The sequence below is a fragment of the Marmota monax genome, unplaced genomic scaffold, assembly GCF_021218885.2.
Source record: "Marmota monax isolate L192 unplaced genomic scaffold, Marmota_monax_Labrador192_F-V1.1 WCK01_AAM20220418_F8-fsc00179, whole genome shotgun sequence".
In the NCBI taxonomy this organism is placed as follows: domain Eukaryota; kingdom Metazoa; phylum Chordata; class Mammalia; order Rodentia; family Sciuridae; genus Marmota; species Marmota monax.
The window spans coordinates 3,604,034-3,625,088 of NW_026695200.1; the positions used below are offsets into that span (position 1 = coordinate 3,604,034).

Consider the following 21,055-nt stretch of genomic DNA (forward strand, 5'->3'; position numbering starts at 1 on the left):
AGCTATGAAAGTTCTAGTTGGGATATTCTTCCAATATAAGGCTGTTTTGTCCATATTGAAAATGTGTTGTTTAGTGTAGCTAACTTCCTTAATTAGATCTTCTGTATAACTTGCTGTATGTAGCTTCTACATCAGCACTTGACTGCTTCACTTTGCATTTTTGAGTTTTGGAGATGGCTTCTTTCCTTAAACCTCATGAACCCATCTCTGCTAGCTTTAATTATTCTTCTGCAGCTTCCTCGTTCTTTCTACCTTCACAGAATTAAAGAGGGTTAAGTCTTTGTTTAAGAAAATTTGGCTGATTTATTCTATCTACACCATTAAGAATTTCTCCTATTTCACTTTTTTGACATTTCTGTTCATTTGAGTAGCAATTGTAATTTCCTTCAAGAACTTTTCCTTTGCATTCCCAACTTGGGTAACTTGTACTAGAGGGTTAGTTTTCAGCTTATCTCAGCTTTCAATGTTCCTTTCTTTTTAAACTTAATCATTTCTAGTTTTTAATGTGGAGATATGAGACTCTTCATCTGAACACTAGAGGCCTTTGTAGGCTTATTAGTTGGCCTAATTTCAATATTGCATCTCAGGTAATAGGGAGGCTCAAGGAGAGAGGGGAGAGGTGGGAGAATGACTGGCCAGTAGAACAGTCAGAACATTAAGTTCACTGTCTTATATAGGCATGGTTTGTGATTCCCCCAAATAATTACAATACATAAAAGATCACAAATTACCATCCATAACAGACACAGTAGTAAGGAGATAATAGTAAGGGGAAAATTCAGAATATTTTGAGTACTACCAAAATGTTATACAGAGATACAAAGGGGGCCAAATCAAAGCAGTTGCAAAAATGACATCCCTAGGGGCTGGGGTTGTGGCTTGTGGTAGAACGTTTGCCTAGCACCTGTGAGGCACTGGGTTCAATTCTCAGCACTACATAAAAAAATAAATAAAGGTATCTTGTCCATCTACAACAAAATATTTTTTTAAAAAAATGACATCCCTAGGTGGTTGACTGAGGGTTGTTTTAAAAAAGAAAAATGTAGTATTAAAACACAGTAAAGCAAAGCTCAATAAAATTGGTTATGCTTGGGCTGGGATTGTGGCTCATTGGTAGAGCGCTTGCCTAGCACAGGCGGGACCCGGGTTCGATCCTCAGCACCACATAAAAATAAAGGCATTTTGTTGTGTCCATCTACACCTAAAAAATAAATATTTTTTTAAAAAATTGGTTATGCTTATAATTGTTATCCCATTAAAGTTTTTGTTTCTCTGGGATAAATACCAACTGTGCACTTGGTTTTTACTGTTGAGTTTTGAGAGTACTTTATGAATATACCACTTCTCTCCTTCCTCCATTGAATTGGTTTTTCTTGTAAGTCATAAATCAATTGGGCATATATGTATTGGTCTGTTTCTGAGATTTGTATCTCTTCATTGGATTTTGCTTCATGCATATTTGAGGCTTTGTCACTTGGTAATTAACCATTTAGAATCAGTATGTCATCTTGGTATACTGGTTCTTTATCATTATTTAAGGTCTTATGTCTTATAATTTTCTTTGCTCTAAATCTGATGTAACTATAACCATTCCTTTTTTAAAACGAATGTTTGTTTGATGTTTTCCCATCATTTTCTTTCAATCTGTGTTGCTGCACTTGGAATCAATTTCTTGTAAATAGCATATAGTGAGGTCATATTTTTAAAAAACCTATTCTATCAGTCTCTGCCTTTTAATTGGTATACTTAGACTATTTATATTTAAGGCAATTATTGATATGTTAGAGCGTCATTTTGTTACTTCATTATTTGTTTTCAGTTTCTTTTTCTTTCATTCATTTGTTATTGTTATCCATGGTTACTTGGTTATTTGAACTTTTTTATTTGGGGGGGGGGTTGTCTTGATGTATTTATAATGTTCTTTTTTTATGTGTTTTGCCCTGTGTCATTTTCTTCATGGTTACTGTGGATAGCACTTTATACATATGTGACTTACTGTTGTTCACTGATATCAGCATTTTACTTTGGATAAAATGCGAAACCTTGCTTTCATTTTTGGTCTCTTCACTAATATTTTTGTGTTGAGTGTTAATACCATCATAATTTTTATATCAGTTGTCAAAAATCCTTTATAGAACTTGTAAGAGTGGTAATCTGTTTCATTATTTTTTTCCAAGATTCTACCTTTTAACATTTCCCCTAGCTGATCTTAAAAGTCAGTTTGGTAATGACAAAGTCTTTTAATTTCATGTATCTGAATGTGACTTTATTTTTCCCTGTATTCCTGAGGAATAGTTTCATTGATGCTATGGTCCTGTGTCTTTACCAAACATGGAAGGTTTTCAGCCATTATTTCTTTCTTTTTTTTTTTTTTTTTTAATTTTTTAATATTTATTTATTTTTTTTAGTTTTCGGCGGACATAACATTTTTATTTGTATGTGGTGCTGAGGATCGAACCCGGGCCGCACGCATGCCAAGCAAGCACGCAACCGCTTGAGCCACATCTCCAGCCCCTCAGCCATTATTTCTTCAAATACTCTTTCAGCCTCACTCTCTTTTCTCTTTCGGGGCTTCTAATGATACAAATGTTGAGTCATTTGTTATTGTTCCACATGTACCTGAAGCTTGGTTCATTTTTCATTCTATTTTTTCTCTATTGTTCTCTGTTCTTTTGTCATCATCATTTACTGTTGAGTCCATCCAGTGATTATTTTTCTCCTAGTATATTTTTTAGGCCTGTAATTTCCATTTAGCTCTTTTTACTGTAATTTGTATTTCTTTCCTGACATTGTCTATTGTTTCATTTTTGAAACAGAACTTGTAATTGCTTGTCAAATCATTTTTATGATGATGGTATTAAAAGCCTTGTCAGATAATTTCAACATCTTATTCATCTCTGTGTTGGCGTTAGTTGATTTTCTTTCTTTGTGATTATTCTGGTTTCTTATGGAAGATTTTTTCTTTGTGAAGGTATGACAGGTGAATTTTTATTGCATCGTGATAATTTTGGCTCTATATTAAGAGACTTAGGATTTTTTACTTTAGCAGGCAGTTGTCCTGTTTAGGTTTAACACATGTAGATCCTGGTGTGCTTTTTGAGTTGTGGTTCCAATGACAATTTTAGTGTTCAGAAGTTTTGTGGTGCTCTTATGGTTTAATTCATTTATTTCATTCCACTGGGGGCTTCCACACACTGGTCCCTGATGGTGCTACTTGAGGGGCTTCTCTGGGCTAAGCTTCCAAAAAGCCTTCCATAATGTTTTTTTAGTGAGGGAGGAGCACCCCAGTAGCTCTCTCTGGGCTAGAGAATGCCTCATAAACTGTGGTCGGGCAGTGCTCCTGACCATGTGGTACTTAGGGACTTCAAGGAACTCTTGAGGCTTACAGCATAAAGTAGCACTTCCCGGGCCAGAACCCATCATAGAGCAAAATTCCTCCTATTAGTGCCAGCAAACTGTCTCTAAATAAAGAAGGAATGCAAGGCATTGTTTCATTGCTTCCCCCGTCCCCAATTCTTAAGATTTTCTTATTTCTATTTTATTTGAGGGGTATTGTTTTTATCTTTATTTCTTCCTTTTTTAGTTAAATTTTAGTTTCTTCGTATTTGGCATGATTTTTTTCCCCATTTTTTCCTAATTCCTCCTTAGTTTAATCATCTTTTGAGACTTTTTCTTCAGTCTGCTTTTCTAAAGTTTTTCAGATATTGTTCTTCAATAACTTCCATTATTTTAAAATTTGTTTTAGCTCAGTTTGAAATTTGTTTTCGTTTTTCATCTGTTTTATTGAGATCTTTTGTTGTACTTTCATTCCCTAAGGACATTGTTTCATGAACATACTCTAATAATAACTTGGGGCAATTTTTCACTGTGATCCTTTTGTTTTCTGTTCATTTTCATTTTAAGTGAAATGACTTTCCTATACTTTCAAGAGAGAGAGAGAGAGGTCAATATAGCTTCTCCCACCCCACCACTTCAGAAGGGCTCTATGTTTGTTTGTGTAAACTGATAAAAAGTAATGGTGTTCTGCTTTTTCAAATTGTCATCTTTACTACCTCATCCTGTATATATTTCAACTTTCCTTTATCTGTTTTATCCTTGACCTGACCCATTTGGATGTTGTTCTCAGCAATATCTCCTCAGCCCGGGTTTGTTTTTGAAAGGTGTTTTGATTATTCAAGAGTTTTAAGGGTCCTGACCCATCATTAATCATCTACAAAATGAATTTTGTAGAACTCCCTTCAGCTTTTAACTGCTGTTCTCAGATTGACTTGTCCTTTTAAGTGGGTGTCAATTTTGAGAGTCTCTTCCTCTCAGTGCTATCAGAAACCCAGAAGTTAACTTCTCTTCTACTTGATGTATAGATGTTGATACCAACCAGGTCTTCTAGCTGTAGTACTTGTTCATGTCCATTTCCGTGCAGGAATTCATGGAGAATACCTTATTGCCTAATTTTGTTGTGGGTCTTTGGTTTTTTCATTCAATTTGTACTTTTGTGTGTGGGGGGGCCTATTTTGAAAAAAATGAAAATTAAAGTAAAGATGTTATTGCTACCATCATCTTCCTACAATAACTTATTTTTCACTTGAAGTCACTGTCTTATCAGTCTTCCCTTTAATCTGTTACTTCAGTGGAGGTTCAAAATGATGATTTGGAATTTTTTTTCATCTCTTTTTGTACACATATACCATTATGCCATCTTTTTTCTTTATCATATAAGTATTCTGCCTAATTTGTCATTTGTCTTTCAACTTTGCTTTCGGAGTTTTTTGTTTATTTGTTCGTTTTGGTTTTATGATTTTAAAAAGTTTTTTTTTTCTTTTTTTGTCTAGACTGGTTCCTAGTAGCAATTTTAATCACACTTTTTGTAGTACGTAGTATTCTCATTTCTATTTCTGAAAATATTTCTATTTTCCATTTCTCTGTTGTACTTCTGATCAGTGATGTTCTTTCTGATGCATTCTCCCTTCATGATAGTGTACGCTAATACAAATTCCTGTTGTTTATGATTCACATTTTCCTGTTGTTTGCAGGACTTTTTCTATAACATCTTTATTTGGACTTGGAAATTCTGTTTTTCTTATTTATTTTATTATATGCTTTTAATTTTTTCTTTGAATTGCTATTATTAGAGTATTCCTTGAGAAGAGGGACTTTAGAATAGTCTCTCAGTTGAGAAGAATAGAAGTTTGGTTGACTTTAGAATAGTCTCTCAGTTGAGAGGACCCCTCCTTATTTTTACAGTAAATGCAGTTTTCTTTAACATAATTCTTCTGTTTATGTGGTCCAGTGCCTTCTGATTCTTGAATTCCATCTTGTTTAGTTAAAGCCCCCTTATTACCAGTCATTTCCATCTGTTTGTGGCCTGAAGCTACTTTCAAGGGACACCTTTGTTCCCCTTCCCTTTAGGCACAGTGTCATTTTCTGGTCTAGGTATTTTCTTGTTGCCTGTCCTGATTTGTTTTTTCTTTTCCTTTTCTTCTTGCAGTACTAGGAATTGAAGCTCAGGGCTCTGCCACTGAGCTACACCCAACCCTTTTTAATTTTAATTTTGAGACATGGTGTTGCAAAGTTGCCCTAGCTGGCCTCAAACTTGTGACCCTCCTGCCTCAGCCTCCCAAGTGGCTTAGATTACGGTTTAGTGTACCCAGTTCTGTGGCCTTTGCTTTTAACCAACCTGTTATCAGTAGTTCTCTCTTAGGGTGGAGGTAAAGCTCATCAGTGTTAATCTACACACCCTGCTTTTCCACATAGCACTTTGCTAGTGTTGGGTTTATGTGCTAACTGCTGATCAAGAGTGTTCATTATCCCACTCAACTGACATTTGGATTTCTTTGCTCCATTTCCTTTTTTTTTTTTTACTCTAGATATTCATTGTTTATTCTGTTTTCTGTCCTTTTTGATCTGTGTAGATTTTCAGAGATGTGAGTAGAGTCTGATCCAGGTAGCTACCACTTTTACGTAGAAACCTGGAAGCTTCATCTTCAGTTTTCTAAATAGAGGCATTCTTATTTAATTAGAGGTTTTAACATTGCACATTACATAGGAAGTGAATTTTATTGAATAAGTGTTTCCATTATGTTGAGTTGATAGTAGTCTGTTTTTTAACTTCTTAATTAAAAAATATAACCAAAGAAATAACTTCTTAATTATAAAGCTTGACTTGGTCACTGTCACCACTGCCTATCTTCCACTTCAGTGTCTTGTCTTCCTTGCTGGCAGCTGATACTCTACCTCCTTAGGAGTAACAGTGTGGGAAGCTTTATTATCACCCACTGCAGGGCAGCCCCCCCCCCCCCCCACACCCTGCCTGAAGAGGGCTCAGTGCTTTAGTAGACATGTTTTCTCTTGCCAGCCCCCCAAAAGTACATAAACTGGGGTGTGATTCCTTTACTTTTTAACTGAGAGATGGTTCTGCAAGTTACATGTCCAGTTTCCTTTACCTTGTATATCTTTATTGTTTCATTTAGGCAAGTGATAGGTTTGCAGAAACTGAGGATGGGAAGGTCATTAATGGTGGCAAAGAAAGGAAGTGGAAGGAAATTGAATAAAGTGATGAAATCTCATAAGGCTTTTGAAAAAAGCCTTGGAAACAGTGTATTTTGTCAGAAAAATGGTATTGTAACAATAAAATCACCAGTATTTAGTAGTAAAAAAGAATATAAAAAAAGTAGAATTTTAATTACTGATTTGGGTAGTTTGACATTCTCTGCCACAATTCTGGAAAGAACTTTTCAAGTGAATTTTACAATGCATTCTGTACCCAAGTAAAAATACTCAATTTTTTCTTTCGAAGTCTTAAGTTTTTAAGTTGTGAATTAATGTGTGTATTAGTTTTATTGATATAGCTGATTATTTAAACAAGCATGCCAAGATTGCTTTTATGAGCTTTCATTTTCAGAATAACTTAAGTGTCATGCGACATTGCACTTATTACATAGGTTTTAGAAATACGATAAAATAATTTTCTTAAAGTAACTGCATATGACATAAATACCATGATAATATATTCTCTCCCTTCTTATACAATACATAGTACTTGATCAAGTATTCTAGTTCATATAAAAATTGTTTATGTTTCTATTACTGTTAATAAGTAGGTGGTTGTTCTGTTGGTTTATTTGTATCATTTTGTGGTTTTCACCCTTGTTCTCCCTTACAAAATTGAGTAAGGAGTGAATGAATGGACAAGGGAAATAAGAGAGGAAGGATAGATAATATACTTGAAAGCATCTGAAGTTAGTATATTACAATTTAAATCTTTTTCAATTCTGACATATATTATGATTATACCATTGTATTCAGCCATTTCCTTGTGCTAGGACATGTTTTGCTATTTTTTTACTATTGCAGATTATATAGTCATGAACTTAAATTTTATGTATTTAGAATTGTTTACTTAAAATAAATTTGCCTAAGTAGACTTACTAAATAACCAGGAATGAATATTTAGAGTTTCTAATGTTACTTTGAACTTGTCCCTTAACATTGTTTTTATACACAATATAAGCTTATATTGTTGGTAAAGTGAATGTCAAACTAAAACCAGTGCCATATCTTTTCTCATTAGGGAGTTCTGGGAAATCGTTCATTCATTTACAGATGAACAGAAAAGACTCTTCTTGCAATTTACCACGGGCACAGACAGAGCACCTGTGGGAGGACTAGGAAAATTAAAGATGATTATAGCCAAAAATGGCCCAGACACAGAAAGGTAATTATTAAATTATCACTACATGACTACTGAAAACCTTGCATTACATATCACACACATGTGACCTATTGTAGCTTTTGAACACTTCTGATTTTTATATAGGAATTTCCAAATCACATGAAGCATTAGATGAGGGAATATTTTGCTGTTATTGTTAGGAAATTTTTGAAAAAGTGCCTCATTAAAAATTATTAGGGGCTTGCATTGGTTTAGAATTTTTCAAATTAGTATGTTTCATTCCATTTTGGTTCATTGTTAATTGAAAGCCATACTATATAATAATCTATTTAGAATGGTTAAATTAAGGTTTAGAAGATTATCTGTACAGCATTAGAATATGCTTGAAACCTCAGTTTTGGCATTTAATTGTATTCTTTCCCCATTGTATAGCTTCACATTTTTGTGGGATAAAGACCATTCATGAACTAGCATATTTAGTGTTTTAAATGTATACACACATTTCCATTAGGATTTATTCTACATTATTTGATACATCATGGTGTTAATGTAAATAAATTTGTTTGTTATAAAACATTTTCATAGTTATATTGCCAACACTGCTTCTAATAAACATTAAAGAGCACAGACTTTTTAAATCTTAAAACCAGTTCTGAATATTTTCTTCACCTTAGAGTAAGTTGTCTGACATCTCAGTGAATTCAACTCTTAAGGGTTTAGTGTTAATCCACTATATATTTCTTGTGAGAGATTTAGTTAATTAACTACGTAAAACAATAGCTCGTTATGTTGTAATAATATAACCAATACAAATATTGTCATCATCATCATATTATCATTAATTTATAAGGTAAAGACAAACTGATTCTTGGTGGTTGCAGAACAAAAAGTTATGTTTACTTTGATGTATAGCCTTCATTGCAAACCATCTCACCTGTATATACCATCTAAAAATAGGAGCATTTAATACTGAGCATATTTCCCATGACTTATTATTTTCCTGTTTTTCCCCTTTCTCTCTATTTAGGTTACCTACATCTCATACTTGCTTTAATGTCCTTTTACTTCCGGAATATTCAAGCAAAGAAAAACTTAAAGAGAGATTGTTGAAGGCCATCACGTATGCCAAAGGATTTGGCATGCTGTAAAACAAAATAAAAAAAAAAAAAAAGGAAGGAAGAAAAAAATGAAAAAAAGAAAAAAATTTTAATAAATAAATATAATGAGGGATAAATTTGGTGGTGATAGTGTCCCGGTACAAAAAGGCTGTAAGATAGTGAACCACAGTAGTCATCTATGTCTGTGCCTCCCTTCTTTATTGGGGACATGTGGGCTGGAACAGCAGATTTCAGCTACATATATGAACAAATCCTTTATTATTATTATAATTATTTTTTTGCGTGAAAGTGTTACATATTCTTTCACTTGTATGTACAGAGAGGTTTTTCTGAATATTTATTTTAAGGGTTAAATCACTTTTGCTTGTGTTTATTACTGCTTGAGGTTGAGCCTTTTTTGAGTATTTAAAATATATATATACCAACAAAACTACTCCCCCAAGGAAAACATTGCCACCATTTGTAGACCATGTAACCTTCAAGTATGTGCTCTTTTTTGTCCCTGTATCTAACTCAAATCAGGAACTGTATTTTTTCTTTTTTAAACGATTTGCTTTTTAAACTTGAAGTCTTGGAAACAGTGTGATGCAAGTACTGCTGTTCTAGCCCCCAAAGAGTTTTCTGTGCAAAATCTTGGGAATCAATAAAGACGGAAGGGAGAACTCGTAATGTTTTAACTGCAGCCCTCAGAACTTAACTTTAGTAACAGCACAACAAATTAAAAACAACTCATGCCACAGTATGTTGTCTTCACGTGTCTTGCAATGAATTGTTTAAGTAGCCAATCCTCTTTCTTAGTATATGAAAGGACAGGGATTTTTTTTGTTGTTGTTGTTGTTCTTGTTGTTTTAAGTTTACTGGGGAAAGTGCATTTGGCCAAATGATATGGTAGTCAGTTAGTAAGTTTGTTTTATTATAAATGAAAGCATGTGAAAGTGCACTTAAAATAAACTTTTTATTAATTATTACCTAGATTTTAAATAGACAATCCAAAGTTTCCCCTTCATGTTGCCATCATTTTGTTTAATCAGCTATTTTATCAAGGCACACGATCAGTGTTGCAGCGTAATGGAAAGGATGGCTGCTGTGCCTTGTGTTACTTAGTCATATAGTAAGAAGGCCTGGAAATGAATGGAAATATTACTCCTAAGAATTACATTGTATATCCCCAAAGATTAAATTTTACTTCAAAAAGTAAGCGTTAAAGATTAATTTCATGTACTACAGAAAAGTACAGGTAGGTTTAAGTTTCTGGATATTTAATGTAGTAGTTTCCCTTTTCCTAGTATTCTGCGTCTGTGATGTTAATTTCTTTTATTACATTATAAAATAAAAGGATTATGTATTTTTAACTAAGGAGAGACATATCGATATATCATTTTACTGCAAGTTACAGCTAATGTGCTGAGCTTGTGCCTTGATGATTGTTTTAACTGATTACTGGAGATCAACCTGATGATTTGCTTGAAATTGGCAGGAAAAATACAGCTTTCAAATCATTGGAGGGGAAAAAGGATGTCTTTCAGGATTATTTTAATTCTTTTAGTAATTGAGACAGAATTGTTATGTATTGTAATGCTAAATAAAACAGTGGCATTTTTCACCATAGTTTAGTGGAAAAAAGAAAATGCTTTCCATATTGTGATAAGGTAACATGGGGTTCTTCTGGGCCAGCTTATGAGTACCCTGTTAAGGTATTTGTACATTACCTTGATGCAAGGGACCCTCATGTGACTATAGTCATTTTAAAGGCCCTCTCATCCACTGTGCTTCTTATGTATTGTGAAAGTGAGGAGAAATTAAATGCTTTGGGGACATTTTATATAATAAATTCATGAAGAAATTTGTGCTCTTTAGTTCTCAAGTTTTATTATCACAACAGTATTGAACTTCTACAATTGTAATAGCACGTCTGTATGAAAAGTTTTAAAATGATAATCATATAGGTTATCAGATTCATAATTCACATCAAATAGACTTAACAAGGAGTCAAAAACCAACCTATTACTATCCTTTAAAAATTTTTAAGGAAAAAAAATGATTGTAGAATTTAACTGCTCTTATTACTTAGTAATCAATTATTCTGTGCATATTATCACTTCTGTTGTTATTTCCTTTTCACTATTGATTATTAGAACATCACTGAACAATATGTTAAGAAAGAGGAAAACAATATAAACTTTTAGTGTAAAAGCTACTCCCTACACCCCAGATGTTAAATTATTATAAAAGTACTTTTCTTTGAATTGGCCCCCAATCTCCAGGATGCTCTTGGGCATGTTAAATTGTAAACTAGTTGGTTTTTAAAATAAAATGCAAACTTCTTTTACCTTTTAGTATTATTGTAGAATATTTCAAACATAAAGCATGAAAACACAGCCTTCAGCCAGACTTTTATGGAGTCTGGAAGTTCCAGCAAATGAAATGGGTATCCTGACCCTGTATACTACATTCCTGGGCTGTGGTTAATTGTTTGATGAAATCCAGTTACAGTTTCTTTAACTTTAGTTTGGGATATGTGAGTATAGAGGGAGATACATACCAAAAAGAAACTTGAAAATGAGGCTTTAAATAAACAAAATTTGCTACAAGTGGTTGTTATGGGCAGCATCACTTCCTTTTCCCACTGGAACATGGCTGTGTTGAGATTCTAAACCCCTTTTAAGGATCTTCCCAAGAATCTATACAAACTGTCAGAGGAAGAAGTGTCTCCCCAAAACTATTCTTTCTGTTATCTTGATCCCCCTTTAACTGTTTACCTCAAAAATATTTTTCTGTCCTTCCATCAACCTCTAAGACTATCTGTACTTTTCCCACCCCTCCCTAAGGGCACCAAAGAATAAAAATACACAACTTTCACTGGTTCCTTTTCTTGTCTTGCATCATTTTATCCACAGTGTTAAGTGTGTAAGAATTGTCTGGGGAGGGTGGGGTTTATAAGTATAGAAAGTTTCAAGCCTTTTCTCCTTTCCCTGTTCCAAGATGGTGGATTGATACTTGTAGCAATCACTGCAAGAAGATTCTGATGAATATATGGGCTGGATTTCATTATGAGAAGGACTTAATCCAGTGCTGTTTTACTGAAAATGCGCTGCTCGAGGATATTCATAACTTCTTAATTGCCAAAATCAAGAACTCTGATCTTTAAACACTGGCAACACCCTATACTTGAACTGCTGCTTCTCTAACTGCAGCATGAGTTGCAGTTCCATAGCAACTTATCCAAATCTTGAGTTCTTACCTGAATCTTTTCCATTCTATTTGGTCAGCCTCAGCCCTTCCTAAAGATTCTTCTCTACTTCCCTGTCTTCTGCTCAGACTTCTAGCTCTAGGTTATATTTTTGGTGTTCAAAGTCAGTATGCCTAAAAATGAAACTCTTAAATTAGCATCTCTTCCAGCCACTTTCTGTTGCTTTCTTAAAAGTGTCACCTTTGTACTAGTCATCAAAATCTCTCATTGTTACTCAATTAGGCTTCCTTTCAGGCCTTGCTCCTCTAACCCACCTCGATGTTCTTATTTCCTTCCTAACTTATCTACCTGACTCTAACTTCTTATTGTAAACCTTTTCTTTCTGCCAATACCCTCCACCCAGAAACCTGTTCTCCTTTGAATAAATTCCCAGGTCAGGCATCCTCTGATCTCCACAGACTGAGCCCAACCTACCTTTTCAGTTCTTCTATTACAGTCACCTCTCTCCACGTGCACATTTCCTACACAGCATCTTCACTTGTCATAGACCTAATGATTTTATATTTCTCAAATATCCTTCAAAACCAAATTTTAAAAGCATCTTGTCCATAAAGACTTTATTGATTACCCCCTGCCCTGCCCAAGTGCCTCCGTAACCTCATAGCAGCCCACACATCTCACAGCACAGCATGGTGGAGTATTATTTGAACAGCGAGGAGTTATAATTGTTTAAGGAGTGTTTCAGGCTAATCTTGATATGATCCTTTCCATGTTTTAGCTTTGTTTCTGAAGCTTCTAACTGTTAACTGTTAACCTGGAATATAAATAAATTCCTGGTGAGGATTGTCTTTTTAAAGTCTTTATGTCTTTCACATACAGTAGGTGCTTACTTTGTTAAAGATTTGAATCCATCTTTCCACCATCTTGACAAAACTTTTTATTTAAAAAATTTAAAATATTTTAATATTTAGTGGTTAAAGATTTGTTCCCCAGTGAGGAGGCTCCCTGAAATTATTGGCTCTGTCATTTTGGCCCATGGAAAGGAAGATAAAGAGGAGGTATGAAAATGCCCTTAAAAGCAAGATTTTTGTGTAACATTTCCCATCTTCCGGTATACTGGCAACTAGAAGCTTCTGCAGCTACCCTCTCTGTATCCACATTCTTCCCTTCTCTCTCAGTGGAAATAGAGGCTGACAGTCATCTTACACCATTGTGCTGTTGCCAGCCACTCATGCTTATCAAGGAGCGATTCTCAGATCCTCAACCTCTCAGCCAAACACTGCTCTCTATACTAAATGAAGCATTCACCATGGTGAGTGCCTTTTGTATGAGAGTCATATTTAGCATTTTCTTATCTAAGTTGAATTCCTTTAGATTATGGAGGGAGTTAACTTCTAGTGCACAGTCTTGTATATATGATCTTTCATTTTCACCTGCCCAAAGCCCTACACCCAGTAAATAGAGGAACAGGGCCTGGGCCAACATGAATCTAAAATCTGTCATTTTCCCATTGACAAAAATTAAACATCAAATCAAGATTCTTAGACAACTGAGCAGTACCTGGGATAATTATTTTAATTACCTTCTCGACCCTAGGAAACCATACAAAGTGGGATTGGATGTATCTGGGAAACAGTACACAGTGGTTGAGGGAGCAGCCTTCAGAGTTAGATGACTCTGGTTTTCGGTCCTGGCCCTGCCATTCCCTTGGCTTGGATTATACCCAATCCTACCTTATCACTGGTTGTCAGGATTCAATGAAATTGAGATATGTATTGCTAGTTAACATCTTGCAAGACATCCTGAGAGACAGATGGGTTCTCCCAATGTTTGCCAGAAAATAAGAGAAAGGGAAGTCTAAGTGAGAGGTTGGAAATGTTTGTAATAAAGATTTGTTGAGCAAGAATTGACCTTCCTTCATCCATCTGAAAAATGGAAGAGGAGTGCTTTTCCTCATCATTGTTTAATTAAGATACAATTCATACACCGTAAAATTCACCCTTTTCAAATTGTAAAATATGTGGTTCTTAGTATATTCACAGAATTGTGCAATTGTCATCATTATATAATTCCAGAGCATTTTCATCACTGTTCTTAATCCCCAGCCCCTGGCAACCACTAATCTACTTTCCGCCTATGGATTTGCCTGTTGTGGACATTTCATATCAATGGAATTATACAATATGTGGCCTTTGTGTCTTTTTTTTCTTCCTCCCGCTTGGAGTAATGTTTTCAGAGTGCATCCATGTTGTAGCATGTTTATCAGTACCTTGTTTCTTTTTGTGGCTGAATAATGTCATTGTATTGATATACTGTATTTTTTGTTTATCTACTCAGTTGATGGATACTTGCGTTGTTTCTGCTTCTTGGCTATTATGAATATTACTACTATGAAAATTTGTGTACAAGTTTTTATGTGGACCTAAATTTTCATTTCTCTTGGTTGTATCTTTTAAGCATCTTATGGTTTTAATTCTTATATTTAGGTCTTTGACCCATTTTTGCATGTGGTGCATTGTAGGGATCCAGTTTCATCCTTTTGGTATGTGGATATCTAGTCATATAAGCAACAACTGTTGAAAAGACTATTATTTCCTCATGAATGGTCTTGGCACCCTTGTCAAAAACCAATTGACCATAAATATAAGACTTTTGGACTCTCAATTTTATTCCATTGTTCTGTATGTCTGTCCTTATGCCAGTTACCACAGTGTTTGGATTACTATAGCTTTATAGTAAGTTTTGAATTTGGGATGTATGAGTTCTCTTACTCTGTTCTATTTCAAGATCATTTTGTCTTATTCTGGGTCCCTTGTATTCCACATGAATTTTAGGATCAACATATTAATTTCTGCAAAACAAGCACCTGGGATTTTGGTAGTGATTGTGTTGAATATATAGACAGTTTGAGGAATGTTGCTATTTTAACAGTATTAAATTTTTCAATTCATGAATGTGGAGTGTCTTTCCATTTGTTTAGGTCTTTAGTTTCTTTCAATGATGTTTTATAGATTTCAGTGTATACGTCTTGACCTCTTTGGTTAAAATATTTCCAAGTATTTTATTCTTTTTAATGCTATTACAGAATTGTTTTCTAAATTTTGATTTTTGGATTATTCATTGCTAGTGTCTAGAAATATAATTGATTTTTAAGTTTTGATCCTGTATGCTGTAGCTATTCTGAACTCATTTATTCTTTTTTTTAATTCCTTAGAATTTTCTATACACAAGATCATGTATCTGTGAATAGAAATACTTTTACTTCCTTTCTAATCTGGATTCTTTTTATTTCATTTTCTTGCCTAAGTGCCCTGGCTAGCACCTCTGTACAAGATTGAATAGAAGTGGCAAGAGTGGAAATCTTTTTCTTGTTCCTGATTTTAGGGGGAAAGCGTTCAGTCTTTCACCATTAAGTATGATGTTAGCTGTGGGTTTTTCATAGATGCTTCAAGTTAAGGAAATTCCCATCTATTCCTAGTTTATTGAGTGTTTTTATCAAAAGAAAAAGATATTGGATTTTGTCAAATGCTTCTTCTGTATCTATTAAGGTTGTCATGTAGTTTTTGTCCTTTATTCTATTGATATGTTGTATTACATTGATGGATTTTTGTATATTGAACCAACCTTGCATTCCTGGAATAATCCCACTTGTCTATGCTACATAAACCATTTTCTATGCTGCTGGATTTGGTTTGCTAGTATTTTGTTTAGAATATTTGCATCTATATTCATAAAGGATATTGGTCTGTAGTTTTCTTGTTAAATCTTTGTGTCTGGTTTTGGTATAAGAGTAATACTGGTCTCAGAATGAATTGGGAGTTTCCACTATTTTTAAGCCCAGCAGCATGTTTCAAAATAACTACTTCAGCACCTTGATCTGCGAGATCTTTAGATGTTGGGGAACACAGGAATGGTACTTGACTCTGAAAGGGTCCCAAGGTAAGACATGCCTGAAGTGGCCTGTGGGAGCTGAATAAAGGGCACTTTCACCAATGATGAGGTCAAGGTGGGTGTTTCCCATAGGTCACACATGATTGCTGTAAGAAATAAGCCATAAGCAATCTTGAAAATAACCCTGTGCAAGTGGCCTTCCTGCCTGAAGCCAGGCACACAGCAGAAGAGTGCCATCCAGTGTAGAACTGTCAGGGGAGGAGAGTTTGGAAGCTAGTATCCAAGCCAGGGAATCTCAGTGGGGGTTCCCAGAAGGCTGTATTCCAGGAAAGAAAGTCATTCCCCCGCCCCGCCCCAGCAAAATGTCATACTACAACTACAACAACCTGATGAGGCAGATCCTCTTCTCTAATTCCCTCCCCTGTAGAAGGGCCAGAAACACCTGCTGAGTGGGAAAGAAGTGGTAGGAAGAAGAGAAAAGAAGCAGGTTGCCCACACTCCTTAGTTTTTCTACCCACAATAAGGCTTGAGAGCAAGAGGCAGAGCTTTGCCTTCAATTTAGAGAGTTTGACATTTTGATAATTCATTACTATGGACTTCACAGTACCTCCCCCTAAAGTTGCTTTGTTTATTTCCTGAATGTGACCAGAAGAGTTATATGGCTTGAAGTTTCATCACTAGAAAAATTAAAAAGCAGGCTTGGAAAAAGTAGAAAGTTGTGTTCTGCACCTACCTCTCTCACTAGCACTACACAGATATCAGGTCTTCATGATTCAATAAATCAGACCTAAAAAGGACTTAGGACATTTAGGATGATATTTATGATGAGGAATTATGGGATATTTCCAAATTGGCTTGGATCCTATTCTAAGTGAAGTGTAATTTTTTTTCCCCCTTTCATTAACATTTTTGTCGGGGAAATGCTTATTGAATACTAGCAATTTTGCAGGGTCCTGGAGGTATCAGGTTCATTCGTTCAGAGGTGCTTTGTTGAATTAAGGAGTTATAGGAGATGATTTAATTAGGGCAGACATAAACACAAAGGGAATATGTAAAAGTACGATTTGGGCTGAAAATTCAGATCCAGAAACTTTTCATACAGATGAATGTTTAGTTAAATCTTAGATGGGTAGTTGTACACTAGACAGATGGGTAAAGTGTGTTCACTACACCTGAGTGTAGGGCTCAAAGGGATCACGGTGGGATTAGAAAGGTCAGATCATGGAGGGCCTCATAGACCATACCAAGGACTTTTGGACTTGACACTATAGACACTGAGAAGCTAAGGCATAATCAGGCTGGCGTTTTTGTTATTATTTTACAATATGATCTATAAGAGCATAAGTGCCCACATGGTATTTGCATTTAGATTATTAGATTATTGCTATAATTCTAGAAAGGCAAATAGCCTAAGGGTAGAAGGAAGGGGACAATTTCAGGCAAGTTCAGAATTAGGACTGGGTGACTGATGTTTTTTGCAAAAGAAGAGAAAAATCAAAAACAACTGCATGTCTGATTTTAGCAACTGGATGGAGAGTGGTGGTACTGGATCTACAGAGAAGAGGAGCAGATCTTGGAGGAAAAATTGGTACACTTGGGGCATGTTTTAATTGCAGTGTCACGGGCAATGGGATCTGTCCCTATGCAAATAAAAACACAGGAAGAAGCAGCCTCCAGAGAAGATATGTATGACTCCAGCCTGTAGAAATGCCTATTGAAATGCTAGCAGTTTTGCTAGCATTTACACCATTTCCCTGGAGTATTGTCACCAGCAAAAGGGAATACAGGAGACAATGTCAAGAACACACTTTTTGGCAGTGCTGAAATTTTGAGGGTTACACAAGTTACCCTAATGTAGCTTTTAAAAGAAGGGCGGATACATACCTGTCATCACATGAAGACAAATCTTTGAAATATAAACTTAAAAATAATTATATCAGTTATCCCCTTTTTGATTCCATTCCTATGCCTAACTTTGCTGTTTTTGACTCACTTCTCATTTGATCCAAAAGAGGACAGTAATGAGGTCAAATCTGTTTCCTGAGACAAATAAGGTGTCCTTGTCCCAGAGTTAATCACTTAGGCAGAAGATAACTTGCAGGTACTTTGAGCTGAGAATACGTAGGAGGATCCCAGTTCACAACTTGATGTTGTATATGTGGGCCCTTGTAAAATGGAAGTTGTTCCATTTCCTAAGAATGCATTTCAGAAGTTGCCCCCAATATGCTTGCATCCAGCACTCATACCCAATGAAAATGCCATTCTTCAACACTTAGAACTTATATATTGCCAAATTTAAATTATGTTCCCCCAAAATGTACTATAATTTTTGTAGGCTCTAACAGTCTTTACTTCATTATTGCCTAACTTTTTCCTTAAATTATAAGCTCTATTAGAATAGGAATGCATTTGTTTTCTTTACCCCAATTTCCAGCACAGAATTGTTGAATGAATGTATGAATGAAATTATGATTGCAAAGTCAAAGGGTCTGATTTGTCAACCAGAGTTCCAGATTTCTACAAATCTACCAGTAAAAGGTAGTAGGAGTCTTGTTCCTGCATGTGAAGAGCCATCTTGAAAGAAGCTTTTATGGCATTGAGAGGTTCCTTACATCTTCCCACTGTGCATGGATAATACAACAACACATTGCTCTTAGGTTTCGGCAAAGCAGTAAAAGGAAAACCAGCTTGTGTTTCAATATATTCCTAAGACGGTGGTGAGTAAACCAGACATGTTTTCCTAAGTCACTACTTTCATGAGGGCTTCTGCATTTGCTCCTGCTCCTCTCCCCATTTCACACTTGTAGTCCCATTATTCACTTAATAGTGGCTCTTTGTTTCATCATAACAATCTGTATGCTTTCATACAACCAATCCCTATAGGAAATAAATATAATGAATACTGAATTCATATGAAGTAGAGTCAGTCATGAGGGCCTGCACATGCCTATTCAAGGGGACAGGAGTAGCCTCTGCCTGCAGGTTGGCCTCACTTCAGTAATCTAATTCCACATACAATACTTGAAACCTGCAGTTATTTGGCTGTTTCTTTACAACATGAATTCTACTTTCTTACGTTACTTTTATTGTCATCATGGAACTTTTATATATCAGATATAAAAGCACTACCATTATTCTATTAAAATGTCAGTGCCACTGCGCGCACGTGCATTTATACATATATATCACTTTTATGACAAGTTATGGATTTTATGACAATAATTGGATTGTGTAAGGTGGTTAGGGGTTAAAAGTAAAATCATTTTGCCCAATGCACATTTTAGAGTATTTAGTGCCAAGCTGTGTATCAATTTGCCCAAGATCACTCTGGCCATTGCATTTATATAAATAAAGCTAAAAACCAGAGCCTCTGCCTCCCACTCAGCTCATTCCATAGTAGCATGCCAATTTAGCCTCAGCTTCCTTCAGTGGGCATTGTCTTGACTTAATTAGATGTGAGGAACTTACCATAAAGGTTTGGCTTGGGAAGGGGAGGCTCTTTATTCTCTAGTCAATCAGGTTTGATTTGTTAGATTGTTTTTATTATGAAACACTGAGAAATTAGAGCCAAACTCCCATTTCTGTTTCCTCCCAGCCCACTGAAGAAACAAAATTTGCTAACATTCCCAAATTATTATCTTTTACTCTTTTTTTTTTTTTTTTTTACAGTAAACCATACTGCCAAAAAGCTTCCCAGAGTCATGTTCCTCTTAGATATTTCTCCTTGAAAACTGTTGTGTGGTATGAAGATGAAGCCTGTTCAAGATGTGCCCTGCAGGGTCCCAACCCAGACTGCCCTTTGCTGTCCATTTTTGCCACTTGTATCCACGGTCCATTTGAAAGGCTACGGGGCCGGCCTCAACCTGGGTCCACTGTCTTAACTGTTCAAGTCCTGCCTTGATTGCTGTGATTTTATAGAAGAGGAGGAAAGCATTTTTCTCCCCGAGTTCAGGGACAATCTTGAGATTGGGGGTAAGAGTTTTCATTGGTAAGTATTAAGAAACAGTTGCTAAATAAATGATAAGTCGGTGCACAGGGGAGGGATACCTTAGGAAAACAAGTGTCCATTCTTTGTGGTGATAGAATTGCTTCCAGTCTCTTCAAGAACTATTTTCTGTCTTCTTCCTGCAGCATAACTTCTGATTCCTGGAGCATTCAGTGCTCCCTCACTTTCTTGGAGGGGCTCTTGGAAAGGGAATCTGAAAAGAGAAAATATGCAGGATGTGGGGGACTTGTGACTCTATCCACCAAATTGGTTGTTTCATTCAGGAGATAGTTTTGCCCTAACATGGCTTGGATCTCAGTCAGCACAGCTGCATCTATTTGCACATCCTCTGGGCCATAGAGATTATTCATTGGCCTTTTCTTTTGGGGGTGCTCCACATTTCTGTTTTCATGGACTGTGTATTTAAGAAGCTTACCTTTTGATTCCCTGTCAGTGACTGGATCTATAGGATCACTCAGCACAATGTTTAAGTGCCTGCTGAAATTGCTCAGGATCCCTTCTTCCCCCTGTAGTGGTAGACTCTTTTCCATAGGAAGCTTTCTCTGTTGTGCTCCTTGCTCTGGACTCTTTAGAGACTCTAAAGATAAAACCAGAGCTGCTGACTTGCTCTCCTGTCCGACAGGGAATGTTCTTTTCATAGTTGCTTTTGGGTCCTCTTCTTTGGAGTTTGCCTTTAGGGTCACCCTGGGAACTTCCTGGGCCTCTGCCTTCTTAATTAGACCATTCCTGCTAGCTGGGCAGTGTCTCTCTTTGTCCAGACAAGATTGAAAGATCATGTTGTTCTCACTCCTTCTCCTGTTCTTGATTATCGCCTTCACTGCTGCCTCACTTTCATCTTCCAAGATGGTGCAGTAGTTGGAAAACATGCTTTTGGAGGTGAGCTGTTTGACCAGCTCCTTGTTGCCCAGCAGTCGGGCATGTGCCAATTCTGACCTTTGGAGCTTTGAGTAACATCCCTTATAAAAGGTTTTCTGCTCCATTAGCCAGGCATTGGCTTCATGTTTCTTCATGGACTCCAGACAACTCAGTTTCTTTCTTAGCAAGTTCTCTTCTTTCCAGTTGAAGGACAGAGTTGAGTAGTACTTCTCCATTTCTATAACTTTGTGCCTTTTCCAAATACAGAAGAGTGCTTGTTTCCCTGGTTCCCAGAACTGTCCCTAAAACCCTGACAGTTACTTTGC

At 35.9% G+C, this 21,055-nt stretch overlaps 1 protein-coding gene and 1 long non-coding RNA gene across 7 annotated transcripts in view; one reads left to right on the plus strand and one right to left on the minus strand.

Moving 5' to 3' along the window:
* Ube3a (ubiquitin protein ligase E3A) overlaps positions 1 to 15,663 on the plus strand; it is a 103,362-nt gene extending 87,699 nt beyond the window's left edge. For all 5 annotated transcript variants that reach the window (XM_046428793.2, XM_046428795.2, XM_046428791.1 and 2 more), the window contains 2 exons: positions 7,568 to 7,711; positions 8,697 to 15,663. In XM_046428793.2, the coding sequence (XP_046284749.1) occupies positions 7,568 to 7,711; positions 8,697 to 8,817 (265 nt within the window). In that variant the 3' untranslated portion in view covers positions 8,818 to 15,663. The remainder of the gene's footprint in view (positions 1 to 7,567; positions 7,712 to 8,696) is intronic.
* LOC131423607 (uncharacterized) overlaps positions 1 to 21,055 on the minus strand; it is a 198,509-nt gene that overhangs the window by 17,595 nt on the left and 159,859 nt on the right. The window lies entirely within an intron of this gene.